The sequence below is a fragment of the Agelaius phoeniceus genome, chromosome 3, assembly GCF_051311805.1.
Source record: "Agelaius phoeniceus isolate bAgePho1 chromosome 3, bAgePho1.hap1, whole genome shotgun sequence".
Classification (NCBI taxonomy): Eukaryota; Metazoa; Chordata; class Aves; order Passeriformes; family Icteridae; genus Agelaius; species Agelaius phoeniceus.
The window spans coordinates 76389015-76409709 of NC_135267.1; the positions used below are offsets into that span (position 1 = coordinate 76389015).

A 20695-nucleotide genomic window follows, 5' to 3' on the forward strand; every position below is an offset into this window, starting at 1 on the left:
AAAAAGACCCTTAAGACACAAAGCAGTACAAGAGAGAAAGAGAAATTAAATCTTAATAGACTTTGTGAGGACAACCTTCATGCAAGTATCTTCCTCCCCAATTAATTAATAAAAAAGTATAAACAGTTTGGCTAATTTTCTTCCAATTATTTCTCCCCATTGTTCATTTTAATTTGATGAATGTATTTTAGAGGATGCTACTTCCAAGTAAATTCCCCTTATTTAGGGCTAAAACTTTGTCATTCCTAACTGAAAACAACAAAGATAAAGATCAAACTCAGTTTGCACTGCAGAGCAGGGAACAGAGTAGTTAACCAACTCCCTGCTTGGATTAAGACTTCTTGTCTTAGTTATTAGAAAAACATTATTTTAACAAAGGAGATAATATTGCTGTCAAAAGGAAATACAGCTAGAAATTCACAAGAGTTTATACAAGAGAAGTCATTTCCTCCTAATAATGAAAAAAAAAAAAAAGGAAAAAAAAAAAGGGAAGCAAAAACTGCACAGTGAGAAAATACAGGAAAATTCCTGTCCCAACTATATTAGAAAAACACCCTGAACATGGCAGTTATTGCTCCCAGGTTATGGTATGGATGCCTTACTGCTTAGCAGCAAATATTCCTATTCAAAAGCACTTAAATGGTAAAGAATTTCCAACTAAATTGTAGAGAAAGTTAGGACTGGTTTGTTTAATTGTCTTCTGACCATAACTAAAGAAAGAAGGCAAGAGTTACCAAGCTGCCCGCCTGGTAATTGTTGTTAACATGGGAATTGTAAGAATTGTGAAGACAACTGTATTCAGGTCAGAGGCTATTCTAGACATAATATACCTATAGGAAAATGGCTAAAAATTGTATGGAAGGCAGAAATGAGAATACAGAAACTATTAAGAGATGACATTTCATTTCCTGATGATCACTAACTAGTTTCTATTTTGGAGCATTCCCAGACCAAGGCAAGGAGTGGTAGGATGATGAGATATGCCAGAGCACTTGCAGGCATGTGTCTGTAATTCTGTGTGTTCAACAGTACCCAGTTCTAACTTCACCCCAAATTTTCAAGATGCAAAGGAAAATCAGCTTTGCTTCTCACTTCTAGTGAGAGGGCTGTAAGATTCCCAGGTTGAGTATTTTGATTGGATGCTTCTCTATCCAAATCAGTTTCTCTCTTGTTTAGAAGTCATGTTTTCACCTCATTTACTGTACTTCCACTATCTCCTCCAAAGCCACGTGCTTATATTTTAACAGGGAAGAACAACTAATTTGTACAGCCAGAGTGATGGAGAAGAGCATTCTCCCAGCTGTAACCGAGCAAAGCAGCTGAGCACAAAGCACCAATTCTTCTCCCCTGCTCTGACCCAGCTCTACTACAAAGTGCCAACCATTTGCTCAGTCACACAACTTTGTCTCCCTATTGCCAACATCACTCGCAGCACTACTCCTACACCTCGGAGGGCAGAGAAGTCCACCCTTCCTCCAAGCTACTGCTCCTGGTAAAGGGGTCAGTGGGCCGATCCTATCAGGAATGTTAAGATATCCACAGGCCTGGCAGGCCATTCTCAAATCCAGGAAGTCTCAAATTTCAAAAAATGTTAATTTCTCCAAGTACTGCTTATAACACTCTAAAAGATGTTCCAGGAGAACTTTAAATTTATACCTATTTATTTAACGACAGCTAAAAAGCTGTGTCAGATCTCATAGGTCCTGGGGAATTGAAAAAACAAACACTATCTAATACAAGCTGACAATTCTTGTATTAACTGTTCATCACCTTCCTTCAGCCTTGTAATTAGAAGAACAGCTATCAACCATGCTCACTCTAGACATACAAAATAAGCATCAAACAAGACAAAGTTTTGTTGTTGTTGGTTTTGGGGTTTTTTAAGAAACAAAGTAGCAATTACTTGGGTATATGAAGTATATACAATGCATTGTTTAGATGCATTTATGTCTCAAAAGTCATGTGAATAGGATAAAAATCATGAAATTATGAAAAAGTGGTATTTTCTGGGTGTAGTGTTCAACTATTTTAGTATTAGCTTGCTGCCTTTTTTTAAAGCTAATTTTATGAACATCATAAATCATTGACTGATTCAGGCCATGCATCCATCTAGCCCAGTATTTTTCTGTCTCTGACCAAGGCAAAAAGAGCTGCACTTGAGCCTGGCCTTTTCTTCTAGCATTCCCCTGGCATTTAGCACACTGCTAGAGATGTCAGCTGGTACAGCCTTGTCTAATCCTCTGAGCAGCTGTTTGCAGGCGTGATGTCTATGTATTTGTCTAATCCATTTTTCAAGCTGGTGATACCATCTGCCTTCATCAACCTCCTGTTGCTGAAAGATCCAGATGTTTGCTGTCTGCTTGGAAAAGCTTTCTATCTATTGAGCTGCAGCTCCAGGAATCAAGGTTTGAGCAAAAAAATACAGGTAGTAATTAGAAAACATTGATAAGATACTAAGTCTGAAAAATCCAAGACTCCTGGCTTGTCCTTAAATTCAAGAAGGTGAAATGCTTCACCTGTTCCACTGCTGTAAACTGTTTAACACTCACGTAGCACACAGATACAAAACTGAGCACCTTAGATTTTATAAGAAGTATGCATTTTAGAAGGTGATTTTTTTTCATAAAGCAGTGCTGAATGTTCAAATCCATATTTTGAACCGACACATTGACAGTTTTTCCAAGCAGCACAAATTAAATTTTACTAACATCCCCTTTCTTTTAGAACTGGTACACTAATTACATAGAAATTGACTTTGAAGGGGATGTATTTTTGCTATGGAAGACTACAAAACTCCTGTTCCATGCCCAATGAGTGCAATAAAATACAAAATTAGCTGGAGTCATAGCAATTACTGTTCCAGTTTGAAAGCCTGTCATGTTTTAGATGCAAGAGAATAGTATTAATCAATTGAAACTGAAATTATATTGTAATTTAACGATTGCATGTTTATGCAACCAACTTGGAAATATCAGTTTGGAAGTGATTTCTGAGTTTACAATCCATTTTTATGTTAACCTGCCAAAACCAAACACCTGTAACACCTGCAAACAGCAGGGTGTCAGCATGTGCTGAAGAAGTATGCTGTATTATTAGGCTCTCAGTACAATTTCCCTTCAAACTGTAAAGGAAATGTTCTTAGAGCTCTTCTAAAACCTGCATGGGTGCAAAAGGGAAAGGAAGCAATCTTACCTCACAGCCTGTTCATTCAAAGTTATTAGTAAGATTTTGTAAACAAAATTGCACAAATCAGTAGATACAGTTTTTATGTTAGATCACTGCTGCAACAAACAAATCAAGTCTGCAAGCAAAACACAACATCTAAGAGGAAGGAAACACAGGGAAAGGAATCACCATATCTGAAAACATTCAAATGCATGCTTGCAGTTAACTGACTGCTTACAGTATCATAATGATCTCTGAACACCTAAAGGTGCCAGATCATCATCCAAAGCACATAGGGCGGTTATTAATAATAATAATAAGGAACTGAAATGGGAAAGAGATATTGAAGAGAAAGAAACAAACATACCAAATCTAGAACAGAGATTGCTGGCACAGCAGTCTGCTGCAGGTAGTAAGAAAGGGGAAAAAAAAGAAAGATGCACAGTGTAAATAAAGATAGGTTAGACATGTGTTATTTCAAAAGCATTTTCTTTTATTTGTTTAGTTGGCTGCTTTAGAATGAGGAACTGAATGGACATAAATGTGAAATACAGAAATTAAAACAAATAATCCAAAATATCCAAATAATCCACCTCAGTAGTTCCGCAAAGATGCTACTTAACTGCATCTCTAAAAGTGAAATGTAATCAAAATGAAAACATGAATTCAGTTCAATACAACTGTTATTTTTTAGTTTCAAAATGTTCCAAAAAGCTGGAAGAACTTCATGCACAAATAGTGTTTTAAAGCCAGCACTTGCAGAGAAGACTAATATTGTTATGCAATACAACTGGCTTTTTTTTTTCATTAACACGTGGCTTTCTTAGCCTCGCCACAGTAAAATTTCTAAGACACTGTTTGTTAAAATGGCAGTTACACATTAATTTTTTATGCCCATAGGTAACTGTCTACTGTGCCACAAATTGCCTGTTAGCAATACTGGACTTTAGGGAAACCTGTTTGCTGAATACATATTTAGCTTTTTCTTTCTTCAATTTCCAAGTTTGAGGTATCTATTCTTTTACACAGTAATAAAGTTAGGCATAAGGGAAAAAAAAGGAAAGCAATGCAGACTGCAGCGAATATGAGAAGAGTAAGTTTAGGAAATGAAGCTGTCAAAACAATCGTGAACTCAAATCCCACTCAAGCCACCAGCTATTTCTGAATGTCAAAACAAGCATGTCCAAACATTTCTCAGGAATTAAATACTGCTTATCACAGAATTAAGTCAACTTTTCAAGACAAACACATAGAAGACACTGAACATATTACAGAGCTAGCTTTTAAGCCTGGAAAAGCATAGCTATTGGTATGTAATTTTGGAATCCATGCTGTTATTCAGGAAAGAACAGATTTTCCTATAGACACTTTTTTTCAATAACAGTAGATTTACCAGAGTCTTGGGAGACAACAGCCACCAGCAAGAATGGTTAAAAATTTCACCGAACCAACTGTTCAGTTGTATTATCTTATTACAAATATTATGAGCTTTCACAGAACTGAAGCTAAGGTAAGCAAACCTCAGATGCTGATTAAACTGGACACCATGAAAAATCCAGGCCTCAGATTAGGAGGAGCTGGAGCTCTAGACAGGGTGTATTAGCTATTACACCACCCAATACCACACAGCTCAAGCAATGCTCCCTCCACTGCTGCGGTCAGCACTGAGGGGTGTTAAAGGCAGAGGTAGCAGCTGTATCAGACCAGCAAGTTGGAATGTCTGTTCAGCTCACTACTCCCTGGAAACAGTATGCATTCAGTGTCTGTGTTCATGACCCAAGACTATAAATAAAAACTTTTAGAGGTAAATACACTGGGGAGGAGAGGGAGAAATCACACTATTTTTATTCCTGATTCTCCTACAAACTTTCATAATTTCTAATGTTTTTGCTTACCTTTCTCCAAGCAAATTTTTAACATATTTTACCTTCTAACCATACTCGAGGTACATGGCAAAAAACCTTTATCCAAAGGAAACTTTTCTCTCCCCAAAACCAGAAAAATAAATTCAATTGCTAAAATTGAATTCTATAAAAGGTAGCTTCAATATTTTCACAATACATTACTTAACTGATGAAACCACTCTAAGTTACTAATTTTAAAATTCAAGCCATTTAAGAAAGTCTCATCCTCCTTTACTGTCTAGGAACATCAAAACACTCAAAGCACGAAAACCCACCAAGCTAGAAATTTACAGTATTTTTTTCTAGAAAGGATTTTACCCTTGCTCTTCTTTCTGCCTCCAGTCGCTGCATGATGAGCATAGTATCCACCTCATCATCCTCTTCTTCATCATCATCCTCATCCTTTTGTTTTGATTCTTGCAGTCGCTTTTGGAACTGCCACTCAAGCATGAGTTTGCGGAGGCGGTCGTTTTCTTCTGCTGTACGATCAGGTTTGTTCTGAAGGTCCTGAATCTCTTTACTCAGCATGTCCACGATGTGCATCTGTTGCTGCTTTTCCAGCTTCTCCTTCGCATCCCGTTTCCATGGATCTGGAGAGAGGCTATCACCAGAGGACAGTTCTTCCTTGCTGATGGTAATGTACTGCAGGTCTCTCCGCTCAATAGTCCGCGGCTGCTGTTGGGGCTGCAGCTCTCGAATGACTGTTTCTTGAGGCCTCTGTAAAGTTGAGGGCTTTTCTGATTTCACTTGTTGAAGGGAGACGGGAGGAACTACAGGCTGAGCAGGAATTAGTGGCTGAGAACGCATTTGGCCCAGTTTTCTCTCCTGCTCACGACGTTTCCTTTCTCGTTCTTCTTCCAAACGTGCCTTTTCCTTTTCATACCACCTCTGATGCTCTTCTCTTTTTTTACGCTCAGCAGCAGCTACCTGGGAGGAGGCTTGTGCTCCTATCTGATTTGGAGGAGGAGGTGGAGGCAGAGGCAAATCCATTTGTAGTTCATCAAATTCAGCAGCATAATGCACTGGAGGAGGTGGCGGTGGAGGGGGAAGATCTGTTCTGATGGGCTGGGAAATGGCCACTGGAGTCGGCTGGCTAGTGGCTGGAGTTTTCCAACGGCCAGGTCCACTTTTAGTTAAACAAGAACCAGGCGACACTGGTTTGGAGGAATGGTTCAGGTGTTCCTGGCTAGATGTGCTGGAATCCACAGATGAATTCATCCACTGATCGCTGTCTGACTTCCGATCAATGTACTCCACATCCTTGCGTATGACAACTTCCAAACGATTCCTCTCTGGCTGGAAAACTTTGTCTCTGAGCTCTTCCTGAGAACGAGCTACACGCTGAAAAATATTAAACAAGTCATGTGTATCACAGTCCATCCACATTAAAACATATTTGAAAATGGCTTACAAAACACATTCTTATTACGGAAGGTAATTACTTTTAACAAATTTCAGCATTTCCATACCCAGTAGGTTTCCCAAAACCAACAATAAAATATTTTTCTCAGTCTTCTTAACTCATTCAAGCAATGGAAGACTTAGTAAGCTCCTGGGAACTGCCTGGTAACTGGACTGGGAGGAATGATGAATGCAAAATGGAGTTTAAGCTGAAAACCTCCCCAGCTTGCACAGTTTCTCAGGACTATCCCTGACAGCCCCTCCCCCTTGTGCGAGTATGAGAGTTCTGGTAGCTCTGAGCAGTGACTCAGTCATACCAGCTCTGCCATTCAGACTTCAACTGGCTTCACTGAACATGTTTCCTATTGGGAAAGCAAACACAAAGGCTGCAGACAGAGAGAGAGAAGAATGCCTCTGCCTACCCTCCTCCATTAGCAGGAGAGATGCCCTGAAGGAAGCTCCCATTACTGACACAATTCAGGGTACAGAATCGAGGCAGGCAATCTAATTCTACCTGCTCCTGGAACATGAGTATAATGGTCTGAGATTTTTGTCACTTTAGTGCAACACCAAGTCTTTTTCTATAGAAGCTCTGGGTCCCATTGCACTGAACAACCACCTGAAAAGGAACACTGGACCATAAACCAGGATTATTAAATCTGTTAATGATTTTCTTGAAGCAAATATTCATACTTTGAACGTTAGGAACTGCTACGCACTGAACACATAATGCACCAATTATCAACAACTGAGAGAAGACTAACAAAGCAAACTCCTTTTATCTTCCTCCATCAATGACCTTAACTATGACCTCTAAAGAATGCCTTCTTTGAGAGGAACAAGTGTATTTTTTATGCTCTATTAGTCCAACAGAGCTGAACACAAGTTATTTGTGGTAGATTTGCTGTAAAGATGCACCTAGCCAAAGTTTGCTAATGTCTTCAGAATAGAAAACAGGCATTTAGCAGCTTTTTTTTTACAAGCTCAGTTTTCTCTGCAAAGATTAAAGTGTATTTTTTTTTATTTTTGTAAAAGTTTTTCTTCTGTTTTCTTCTAATTTTCAACTTAAAAGAGCTATTGTCTGGCAGGGAAAACCTATTAACACTTTCAGTGCTAGTAAGGAGTTAAACCTTCTATTTTGCTTTAGCAAAATCCTTTTCTGTCCTGCCTTCAGCCTTAAGGCTATAGCTCAAATTCAGTGTCTGTCAACAACTTTAATAGATGGGCTTCATCTTTACCAGTTTTAACCACCTCATCTAAGCTACTCACTTAAACTTGTTTTAAGCAGGGGAGAGATGCATGTCCAGGCAACAATTATCATAGAATTCAGTTAAGACAAATGGGTAGGAACCGTTCTCTGGAGACACCCACCTCCCTTTCTCCCATCACTGACAGAGAGCATGTAGATGTTAGCTATGCAGCTAAGATTAAGTGAGACGAAATCATGAAATGTGTAAGAGTTAAGCATGGAAATTCAGTAAAATATTTCTGTATCTATTTGGTAAAGTTGTTCAACTTGCAGCATTTCCCTTTCAAAATTACTGTCTGACTTTGAGCAAAACATCTATTTTTTTAGCAGCCCAAATAACGAGAATTTACTCTCTAGAATACTAAAAAACCACTAAAATAAAAGTGACTTTTTACTGAATACAGTTGCCCATGCATGTGTGAGCAACCTATAAACAATTCTTTCTTTGCTTAGTTAGACAGAATCTTAAGCTAATTTACACAACACTTTTCCAAAAGTAAAAGATAAGTCTGGTGTAAGGCTCTGCTTTTATCACTAATTCAGAAATAGCAAGGAAAAAAAAAGTTCTCTATATTTTTTAAGTCTGGTAGATTAGAGAAAGAAGATGATCCAGTAACTAGATTTAGGAGATCTAGGTTTAATTTCCTGTATGGATTTGAATGAAGTTCTCACTACAAGGAGCAGAACAGCACTGTGTTTGAATTTCTAAAAGTACAATGGGTGTAAATTCATTCCATGTCAAGATGCATCCACACTTTGATAATAGATACGATTTGAAATTATACATTTCTTTTTTTAACTAGGAACAGGGAATGTGTTTCAGTGAACACCTTGGATAGGTCTTAAGAACTGTTTTATTTCAATTTTAATACTTTATCGCTTAAATAACACACCCTTCAGGCAAACAATTTTCCACATAAACCTTCTTGGAAGAATGGAGATTTAGTTTGCTTTTCAGAAAGCCACAGAACATTTTACATGATGAACCCTACTACCACTTACACCCCATTATCTCCAACAGGGGGATTAAAATATCCCAGATAACAGGTCTGCAGAACATGGTAACAAATTCTGTGAAAGGAAGGGGGAGGGGGGCAAAATGCGAAGGAAAAAACCCCAAACCATAGGGTTCCTGAACTCAAGCCCACCTTGGCAAAAGTACAGTTGCCATCTTATGGTATAGTTGTAGAGAACTGACTATTCTGAAAAAAGTCTCTAGCAGCCCAGGAATGGAAAGCAAGCAGTTTCCTTCTTTCCTCATACTGAAAAAAAATTTACTTCTCACCTGCATGGTAGTATTGATAGAATGATTACTTTCTGCCTGAAGCTGTGGTTTTTCTTCATAACTTGGCCACTGACTCTGAGCTGGACCCATTCGATCCTGCGACTTTGAAGCTGGAAATGTGAAATATTCTCTAGTATAGGTCTGTGTTGGGATGGGATAAGCTTCAGGTCGTGGTGGCAGAATCTCTTCCTGAAAAAGGGAGAAAAAAAACCAAGGTAGGATTCTCTAATCACATAGATCTGTACTGAAGATTGTTCTAAACATGCTTTTTCCAAATATTTTCTTTTGGCTCCTAAGAGCATTACTCATCTGGGACAGGAGATGAAGAGGTTGCCTAGTATCAAATATAACTGTGGCTATGACTCATGTTTTTATGGTCTCAAAGCGAGTATGCAACATTGTAATAAACCTAAAAATCACAAGGACAACTTCATGAACAAAATTTAATGAAATCAATGAAAACTTTCCAAACCTTTCATTAGCTGTAATAAGCAAAACTCCACCCAGTCACAAGCAACAGCACAGTGGTCAAATAGTTCAGTAAGACACTGATTTGACTCAAGCCCACTGACACTACTAATAGATAAAGAAAGTTTAATAGCCAGTATTTTGCTTGCCATTTCTGACCTCTGTACAAAGATTTCCAGTAGAGACTGAGGTTATTTTGGTGGTAGTTCCAGATGCATAAGCATTCTTTCCCCCAGGGCTTGGAGGCTGATCTGTTGGAAAGTTAAAGGAAGCATTTACATGACTGTTAATAATAATTTACAGGCCTTAATAAAGACTTAATAAAGTAACAGTATTCACAAAATAACTATTTTGTCTTTAAGTAGTTCTAGCAAGAAGCTTGCTCCAAATGTTACCACTACACTGGTATTTTAAACTTAATCCATTTTTAAAAACAGTCACCCCCTTTTGAATACAACAGCCTCTAAAACTACTGCAGGAGGAATCTATCCCCAAAAGAAGGATAACTTTTCTTACTTGCTACATTGGGACTGGAACGATGATCAGCCCTGTTCTTCATCAATCTGTCATCCCCTGGCAGCTTCTTTGGTTCACTGTACTCCGTCCAGGGCAGCTGGGGACTCTCAGGTGATCCATTTTGCGTGGAATTGTTATACAGCTCAAAACCTTCACTCTTTGGTCGGGGTTTACCTGAGCCACGGCGGTCAGAAACTGTAACAGTTGGATATGTAGTTTCTCCTTTTCCCTTAACTACTGCCTAGCGTATTTTTTTTCAAACCAGAGCTACCTTGAGCTTATATTTAAAAATTAAGTTCCCAGTAAAGCAAATGCTAGATTTAAAAATCTTTATTTCTTCAAATATGCAATCCCAATCTTCTATCAAATGTACAGAATTCCCTCCATCTGTATTCTTCAAAAGAACTTCTGACAAGCTACCACAACAATTGGAAAAACTAAATATGTTATACTGAGAGGTCTCTGGATGACTGGGACATATGGCATCTGGGATGGTGGTGTCAACTGTGATAATAAGGATTTGTTCTTTTAACCCATTCTTTCCTATTCTGGTACTGTATGTAGAAAATGTCTTCATTAACAAAATTGTTTCCTTTACAATACTATTTTATATTAGACTTTAATATGTCTTTTGTTAGTACCCTGAACTAGGATGATAAAATAAAACATTGGAGAAGCATCCAAGAACTTCTTATGATCAGACACTGAAACTTAAAAAGATACATTTCAACATTTCTAGTTAAAAAAAAATAATTAAAATTCAATGGCAAAATACATTTCAGGGCTTTTGTTTCCATTTATTTCTCTCCTACTAGTTATACTGCACTCTGTGGTTACAAGGAAGACATATTCTGAGAGGAGAGAAGCTCTTATAAAGGGATAAAAAATGCCATTGAGTTTAATGCCCTTTATATTAATTGTATTCCATTTGTTAAAACAAAAATGAATTCAAATCAGAATTGTGTTTAAATGCATAATTAACTTTTGAAAGGTACATGTGCAAAGGATTTATTCATTATTAGACTAGGAAAATTTCAAGCAGTATTTAAAACTAGATGAATTTCTGATAAGAAAGGAAATTTCTTTTTTTCTGTGCAATTACATTTCTTTTCTGATTTAATATTATAGTAATGCTTGGTATGATACTGTAAATTATTATATTTTCTGCATTCTTATGAATGCAGAAGACAGACTTACGAAGCTGTTATTAACATCAATATTAGTATCTTTACCTCTTTGCATCATTGGGGATGGCTGATTAAGCAGGGTTGCCAGGCCATGGTAAATTGCTCCTTGTTTTGCTACTTCTAGTGTTACTACAGAACCTGTCCTAGTCATAAGTTCTGCTGCCCTGCAAAAAAAGGCAGAGAAAATAAAACAAAATTAAATTAGGCACTGTATTACTTAGTTACCCTTATTATCAGTAATCTGTTGCTTGACAAAGCACTCTTTTTCAGATTAATACTTAAAATCACTTTGAAAAGAATTACAATATAATGACAAGAAGATAGGCTTATGCACGCAGACAATACCTACTGGCACGTACTATTTAGTCCCAGTTTCTGCTTCAAAGGTCAGAAGCCAAAGTATTTAAAATTAGACTGAAATAAAGATTGTTCAAAACCAAAATCCAAATGTATAATACAATCTTACAATCTCTTCTATATAAATAACCCACACTGTACGAAAAGAAGAGAAAAATAGTACACAAACAGTTGAATTTGTTGCCAAGGTTATCCATAGGCAGTTATCAGACACCAAGACAAAGCCTAAAGTGTAAAAATCATGAGCTTCTGCCCATTTTGGTACATTATTAAGCTAACATTTTCTTTGTATACAAACAACCAAGGAAAGCATTCCGTACCTCTCCTGGGACAGGCCCACCAAACTTCGACCATCCACACTAAGCAACTGATCCCCCGCGGCCAGACGACCATCCTAAATACGTATTCAAGAGAAGCAAATTCATACGTCAATGCTAGCATGATCTCCACTAAAACAATCAATCATTCACAAACTAGTGAATCATACAAACTAGGAAACAAAGGATTTTCAAGCATTTCTGAAGGCTCTTACTACTTTTGAAATTGATGAATTAAGAATATTACTGACCACATCTGCAGCACCTCCTTTCACAACAGACTTGACATATATTCCAAGTTTGTCTTGACCAGCACCCTACAAAGAAAGAGGCATTAATTTAGTTAATTTATATTTGATCTCTTAAGCACTCCACAAACTTTAGAAAAGTTTACATGGTTAAGTAAACCTTTACTTTCTCATTACTTTTATATATTTTCAAACTGCAGAAAAACCAATTATGCAGAGAAGAGTTACATTCAATTGAAGTCATATGAAAAATTTAATAGTAGGCCTATTAAAACTGCAAGCTTTGTTAGAAGCAAAGAATATTTGGTCTTAATGCAAGTTGGAATAAAAAAAATACATTAACTAAAACTTATACTTTAGAAGTTTGCTCTAGTCTCCTTCTAATAAAAAATACTTATTTGCACTTTTACACACATGTTAATTATAACTCTTTGTATTATATTTTTAAAGAGAACACTGTACCCCAGTGAAACAATGTAAATTGCAGATTATATGAAAAAGGAATAGAAATGTTTTTTTACATTCATTAGGACTGTAAAGGAGCCAGTGTAAAGGAACAGAGAGTGCCTTTAGCTTTACATAAACAAGTAAAGCAGACATAAGTATTTTAGAATTGACAGAGCCAATATTTAAGTCTAGTGCAAAACCATGCAATTTTGTTCATAAAACATCTTTCTCAAAAGTGTTCTGCTACATTTTGAAAGGATTGTTAACAATGAACTTATTGCAAGACAGATACCAACAGATACCAAGATACAAGAATGGAAGCATCTATTCAAGCCATGCTGTTGTGTCATCCACATGCTCCAATGTACAAGACACCACACAAATCAGTCCAAATGTTAGTATCACAAACCTTTCCATTGTCTCTTATAATGTAAGACTATTACTTGTCATTTATCTACTTCAGCAAATGGTGCCATTTTACTCTGCAAATCACTTAGGAGAGTGCTAAGTACATTTTCAACAGAGCACAGACTTAATTGTAACATCATTTTTCTAGTACAACCCCCCAAGTTGCTTTGATGTTGAACATACAGCTTACTCCCTTTTTTCCCTCCTCCTTTGCAACTCTTTTGTTTTGGCAGCAAAAGCATGCATTGCTCCCATTGTTTTAATAGAGTAAAATAAGAACCAAGGTGAAGATTATTCCAAAGCTAGTGTTACACAGACATGGTTTTCTACACAAGTGAAAGACCTATTTTCATTAAGTCTTAGGTTAATCCCAAGTGTTTACACGAAAGACGCAGAAAAATAATTCCTTCAAGTCTTATGATTCCAGATTAGCATTCGACGTGTCCAAATTTTCATAATAATTGCTTAAGTCATACTTAAGGATAAAAAGGAAAAATGCAAAAAATAACTGAAATACAGATACTTTCTTTGTCTAGAAAGAATACAAAGAAATTAAGAGAGTTCAGTTTGTTTTTGTTTTTTTTTTTTTTTTAAAGCTCTAAAGAAACACTGCTGTAACTGTAGAATAATTTTAACTTTATACCAGGAAAATTGGCTAAAGTTATGAGAAACACAAGTCAGAAGATAGCTAGATATATGTAATGGAAAATGAAATCATGCTTCACAAATCTCTTTGTTTTTCCCCCGAGGAACCAAGATGCATATGAGGAAGGATGATCTAGCTGAACACCTAGACTTCCAAGATGGACATCACAAGATCTTTTAGCAGGAGTTCTTCAAGACTTCAAGGTGACACACAACAAGAAAGAACCTGTCCTTGTGTATTAATAACAGGTTCAATAATGGATCAAAAGTTGTTAGTTTTCAAAAGGAACAGAAGTTTGCAGAGGAGCCCTAAATGTATGCGCTGTTTACCATGCTCCTACGTGTTCCAAAAAAAGGGCAAATAATAGTAATGTAACTAAATGTACCAAATAGAAGATTCATCAAGTAAGTCAAAACCAAGAGCTGCAGATGGATCACCTGATGCTGAACACTGGAGCAGTAATGGGGTGAAAATGTACTTCACTGGTTCAAATGCGATGTAATGTTTCAACCTTCTAAGGTGCTGGTTCCCACCAGGGCACTGTTGGCAGAACCAGTTACCACCTTTCCTAGCTGGGAACTGAAAATTAAATGACAGCATTTATATGTCCCTCCCTATGCTTCCAGCCACTAAGCATACCTGAAGGCAAGAACCTTGAATTCCAAAGGGCAAAATAATCAACAGCAACTCACCCACCCACCCTTGAGTTGTAACCTCATGCATCAGATCTGTCATTGCAGGAACCAAACACCAGCTTTTTTTGGAGGCCACACTGACCAAGGATAATCAGATTCCTCTTAAGCCACCTGGAATTGACAGCATTTTTATTCAGTACTAACTTCAAAGGATGCTAGCAGGAATCTCTTCCCCTTATGTCCAGAAATTCAGACAAAGATCTGTCTCATACCATGATTAGGTAAAAACAAGCAAACCTTTGGAAGAGCACTGCCACTTAAAACAGCGCACAATTAATCACACAACTTTGGTACTCATTTACTGCATTAGACGCTACATTCATCCATATACATCACCTTTGTCATGCTTGATTATGACTCTTAGGCACATTAAACAAAGTTGAAACCTTCTGTATAAGCCCATGATAAGTGGCTTATATTGGATTGCAGATAATGATGAAATAAACATTTTCAATTGCACAAATACCATAAAGAATGGTTTCTAAACTGACTTTAACTTCTAAAGTTTAGTCACTGTTTCCAGAGCCATCTTATATCAGCTCAGAAATCTGGAAGCCAGCAGAATAGAAAAGAACAAAGCAAAAAACACCATGGTCACTAAAAATCTAAAAGGGTCACATTTAGAAAACTGCTTATAATTCTGATTACTCCCTTACAAAATGACACTAACAGAATCATCAGAAACATGGAATACCTTTCTTGAGAGAACCAACTAAGCAGACACATTGGTTCCTCAGCTCAGCAACAATCAAGGAACTGAAGGCCAATGGGATTATGAGTTGCACTGATATAATTATTTATAATCTCTCTGATCAGCCAGTAGAAAACACGTTCTTACTTCTCCTATCACATCTAGAATGCTTTAAATAGTAAAACACAAACAAAATGCAACCAACCTCCACCCTGCAAAACATTTTCCATAAGATTTCATAATTAAATTGGGAAACAGCCAGGAACAAGACTGCTGAGAGGTGCCAAAGTGTAAACAGAAGCCAAGATTCTCGGTAGAGCTCTTTGAGGCTTTAGGGAAAAAAACAACCAAACGAACAACATAACCCCCCTCCTCCCCCAAACAGATACAAGGCACTCTGAAATTACAGAAAGCTAAAAACCAGGATGAACCACAGAATAGTCTGGGTTGAAAAGAACCTTAAAGACCATCTAGCTCCAACCCCCTTTACACAGACAGGGACACCTTCCACTAAAGCGAGTTGCTCCGAGCCCCATTCAGCATGGCCTTGAATACTTCCAGGTATGGGACATCCACCACTTAGCTGAGTAACCAGTTCCAATCCATCACCACTCTCACAGTAAAGAACTTCTTCTGACCATCTAAACTAAACTTACTCTTATTCAGTTTAAAGCCATCCCCCCTTGTCTTACTCTTCTAACAAGTCCCTCTGCAGCTGGCTGGCTGGCACCCTTTAGGTACTGGAAGGCCACAATTAGGCTACTCTGGGGTTTTTACTTCTGGCTGAACAATCCCAATACTCCCACCCTTTCTTCACAGGAGAGAAAGATCTTACACTTTTGTTATGTTCTTTGGCTAAAGGCACCACAGCTAGAAGATACCATATCAGTCAGATTTTTGCTCTAACTGCGCCTATAACCCTGACAGCAATTCTTCATTATGATTCAAAGGAGATGGCATTTTACTCCTAATGTTTTTCTAATGTTTTTATGATATCTATACAGTTTGTCAATCTCTTTCCTGTTCTTTTAAAGGAAGTTATGAGCAAATGTATTAGCTCCAAGTCATCTCACTTAAATACAAAAATAATACATTTTGAAAGCATAAAAATTACTTAAAAATAAATCTCTGTTCAGATTACATGACAAGAAAATCTCTATCAGTTACCACATTTACTCATGTCTTATCAGGACCAGCGAGCTTCTCCTCTAATTCACATGTCATTTAACATGTTTCTAATGATACACATGTACAAGCTTGGGAAGACTTCTCACTAAATACCTTAAAATCAACTCATCACCTTCCCTTCAACTTTCACCCTAAGCTTTACGGTAACTTGAATCCAAATTCCTAATTTCTATTGAAATAGTCTTGATTTTGCTTTGTTTCTACCTTCCAGAAGGCTGCATTAGAAGAAAATATACAATTTTTAGAAACATAAAAAGGTTCTTAATATGTAGTCAGCCATACTAAACTCCAAAGTGAATAAAATTCTCATATGCTCCACATGGGTTTTCCTGTTTTCATTTAAGGCTCCACAATTAAACAGATTTCTTGGTGAACTACTTATTAAACTGCTTTTCTTTCAAAGGAATGTGAAAATCAACATCATTAAAACTATTCCCCCACAAATAGAGCAATAACATGTATGTATCAGTAACAAAAGTATGATAAACCTTCTTTTCACTTCATTTTATTTTCTCCAATCTTTAATACCAGAAGCATGTGCATCCATATGGCCTTTAGTCCAAACAGAAGAACACAACTGTAAAGGAGTCAGATGACTGTAGAAAGCAAGAATGCAATAAGCATAAAGAGATGGCGTATTCCCTTTCCCCAAGATTAACATACTGAAACCTACAGCATATTTTCTCAAATATACATAACCAAATACAAAATCACGAAAACCTTTTCAAGGATTTTTAAAAAAATAATGTAAGATATAGAATATTTTAAAAAGCCTCATCTGCTGTACCACACTTTCTAGTGCTACCAAGCTACCCATTTTCTTTCACACTTGATGCAACTTCTTCCCATTATCTTTGCAGAAAGTAAAAGATACCCTTTGAAGGAAAAATTTGGGAAATCCTCCCCTTTAAGTAATAATTTAAGGAAAAAAACCCAATAAACTGCTAGTGCTGCTTCAGTTCACCTGGGTGACAATATTCTTGAACTGAACTGAGTATAATACAACTCTGAGGACTTCTAAGTGATACCTATTTTTACAATGCATAGCCAAAAAAGGTCCCTAGGGGAAAAGAAGTTCCACAACGAAGATATTAGCTGAGCAGAATTCAACAAATAGTGAACTGGGAACTGAAGAAGGGAATATGGTATTTACAAATGCTCATACCTGATGTACATCAGACCTAAGCTGCAATTTGAGAAACACCTCCATTCTGTGCTTTTACAATCCAGTTAAATAATCAATACACAAAAACCTTTATACACAAATAAAGCGCATAAAGCCGAGAGAACTAGTTTGGAGGCCAGCAATGAAGCACTATCCACACATTTCAGGATTTTAAAAATCCTATAATAATAAATTAATTACAGTGACAGTAGCAGTGTACTTATACAGAGTGTCAGGAAGAAACCCACCTGTCTGCTCCCATGCTGTCTCACACTTGGAGCTGTGCAGGCACTACTGTGTTGTGGCAGGTCCCATGACAGACCTGGCTGGAGACTCAGCTGATCCCTGTCTCCAGTTCCCTTCCTCCCAAATACAAGCTTTGTTTTCAACTTAATCAGCTTCCCTAAATTGTTTACAGCACAGCATGACTTGTTCATAACAGTGCAGGAAAGGAGGTTGCTAGGAGGGGCCTGAATCATTAAGGGAGGTCAATTCCTTTATTTGGTGAATAACGTTATTTTCAACCCAACAACTTAAACCATTTGAAATTCCTAAACCTTACTATGGCTTACCTATTAACTTTTCAAGCAGCTCTGTGCAGTGCCTGCAAAACAACTGTATTCTAGTGGGAGCTGAGCCCCCAAACAATTGCAAAACAAACACCCACATACATGCAGGTTCCCACACAGAGAAGTAAAGTACACAGTGGAAAATGTCTTCATTTTTAAGCTTTTGAATGCCTCCATGGCAAATGCACTGAAAACACACTCTCCAATTTTGCCAAGTCCCATCCATTCCCCTTCTAAAAGTAAAAAAATTTCTAACTTTAGCAAGGGATGGAGATGAATGACACATGTAGAACTGATGAAAATGCATCTGGCTAAAAAGCACAATGCGCTTTTACTCATGTAATTGCACAATGGGATAAAAATGTTATGTTCCTGCCCTCCTCTTTTTCCAGAGAGCTTTATTAGATCTCTGAGGCCAAGCATGAAAAGATTCTTGAAAATAATCTTCTCCATGCTTGGGCTTATTCATCTTTAAGATGCATAAAGCCAACACATGGGGGAAACTGAGGCAAGCTATTAAATCCAGTATCCAAGATGAAGCCACACATTTGCATGAGATACAACACCTGTATAAAGATTTTCTAATCATCTCACACTTATCTTAAGAAGTAATTAAATGTTTTAAAAGAGCACAAGTTGAAAGATGTTAACACATTGCACTTGGGAGTTTAGTCAGAGTATGAGAATAATTAATCCTAAATTTGCTGTGGTTTACAGGTTGGAATTCTATGACAAAGGACAACTTTTCAATTTAACTGGAATTTTAATAACTAGAACTCTAAAAGATTTTCTAATCCTGCTTGGGAGGTAAAAATAAAGACAGGACACTTCTGCATACAGATGTCTGCTAGAATAGTAACTTGGGTCATTATTCTAAACCTAAATGAAGAAAATCTATGGGAAAATGTTTAAGTGACCAAACTACCACGTAGACCATGTAATAAAATAAACAAGGAGTCCTCCCTTACTGATAGACTAAATGGAGCTACAAGTCAAGAGGATAAATGAAAAACTGTGGTAAGAAACACTATCAATAAATCCAGAGATTAAAATTCACTGGGAGTTCTATTTTCCTTAGACCTACCTTTATCTCATCTGTGTGGCCCTGTACAGGGTGTGACAATATTTAAAGTTGGACTGAAGGAAGATAGGGAACCCTTTAGAAAAGTGGAGTAGCTCTATTTTTTACAAGGCAGGCTAGTTTGAAATAGTTCTTACCACAGAACAAAAACATGTTTAGAAAAATCTTACAAGATGGAGTCTGAAATTACAACCAAAGGAAAATAAAAAACAAGGAAATAAAACACAGAGAGGGTTTAATAGGCATCTGGCTGATGATGACTGTTGAGTTTTCTATCAATACTGGTCACAGGCCATGAGTTGCAGAGTCCATACAAATCTAACTTCACTTGAATATATGACCAAAGACTGGAGCAGAGAACAGCTAACCAGCTGGAACTGCAGCAAGAGCTTCCAGTTCTTTTTAAAAAAACACTACTATTTATCTTGGAGATGAATGAATTCAGACAGACTGAAGCCAACAAAAGCCCATTAAAATCCAACAATTAAAGTCGACATTAAAATCTCAACTAAGAGAAAACTTTTTTTTAACATACATAAATAACATTGGTATATTCTCACAAATGTGCTCTTATACATGGACACATAATATATTCTTCTCAACTAATGCAGGAAAAGTGCTTCCTAAGTACTCATATTTGGAAAATTAAGACGTAATGAAGACTCTGTAAACTTTCACTTACAATTGTCTTCTAAATAGCAGTAGGATAACTGGAAAACCTGAGCTAAATCTCAGGACATATCACCTTTCATAAAGAAATTCAGTAAAGAATTTATTGAACAAACAAACAAATAAATTAACTGAATTGCTTTCCTGTAAGGCCTGAAAGATTGGAAGAGTTCCAAGAACTCATGTACCTATGGCAATCCATAGGAGCTAAAGACCCAATTTTGGCACCTCTGATCAGCACAACTTCAGTCTCTATAATGCTGATATATTTAAGATGGCACTGATACAGGGCAGGGGAGCAAACAACTAACCACTACAGTACCTCACTAAAACAGAACCTGAAAGATGAAGAAAATAAACAACCTCCCCCCAGTTTATAGGATTTTCATTCTTCAAGTCAAAGACTTCAATCTCAAAAAACCCCCAAAAACCTACAAATTCACTGAGAGCAGGAGGATGGAAGAAAAACTAACTTGATACAACAGAGCCAAGTCAATTTAATGCATTAAAAAAAAAACAACTCAGCTGAAACAATGCTATACAAAGATTTCATACCTGTTTTCCAAAAGGGTATATGCCTCTTTTAAGCCTGGTACAATTTTCTCCTTAATTACAAAAATTCTGTCATATTAAAGAAGCCGAAGGACCAAGCTGGATAATGGAATCTAACTTAAGTTTTTGAGATAGCCTAACAAGAAACAAGTCCTTTTCCATCACATCCATTTTTAATATATTAGTACACAGTAGCCTATAATTGTTTGCACAATTAGGATTACTTTGCAAGCCCCTCCTTGCTCTGAAAGGATTGTCCCCAAAATACTGCATTTGCTTAAAAGTATCACTATGAAAAGTGTAGAAATAAAAGAGGCAGCATTAAAGAATACCTGACCAAAACAAACCATTACAGCTACTTCTATAGAATATTCAGACTAATGAAGACAAGAACAAGATAAACTACAGTGATCTAAAAAAAGAAATTGCTACTCCTACATCAGGAGAAGGTAAAATTGAGGATGTACAAAAGTACCACAGTAACAAA

General features: G+C 37.0%; 1 protein-coding gene across 22 annotated transcripts in view; it reads right to left on the reverse strand.

The window, feature by feature from the left end:
• Positions 1-20695, reverse strand: part of AFDN (afadin, adherens junction formation factor) — a 115582-nt gene that overhangs the window by 10744 nt on the left and 84143 nt on the right. For 13 of the 22 annotated variants that reach the window (XM_077175636.1, XM_077175648.1, XM_054630308.2 and 10 more), the window contains 7 exons: positions 12101-12166; positions 11853-11926; positions 11221-11339; positions 9989-10183; positions 9632-9723; positions 9005-9193; positions 5388-6410 (listed from right to left, as the gene is read on the reverse strand). In XM_077175636.1, coding sequence (XP_077031751.1) covers positions 5388-6410; positions 9005-9193; positions 9632-9723; positions 9989-10183; positions 11221-11339; positions 11853-11926; positions 12101-12166 — 1758 coding nt within the window. Of the gene's footprint in view, positions 1-3532; positions 3569-5387; positions 6411-9004; positions 9194-9631; positions 9724-9988; positions 10184-11220; positions 11340-11852; positions 11927-12100; positions 12167-20695 lie in introns of all 22 variants that reach the window. The other 9 variants (XM_077175639.1, XM_077175631.1, XM_077175637.1 and 6 more) reach the window with 3 other exon arrangements.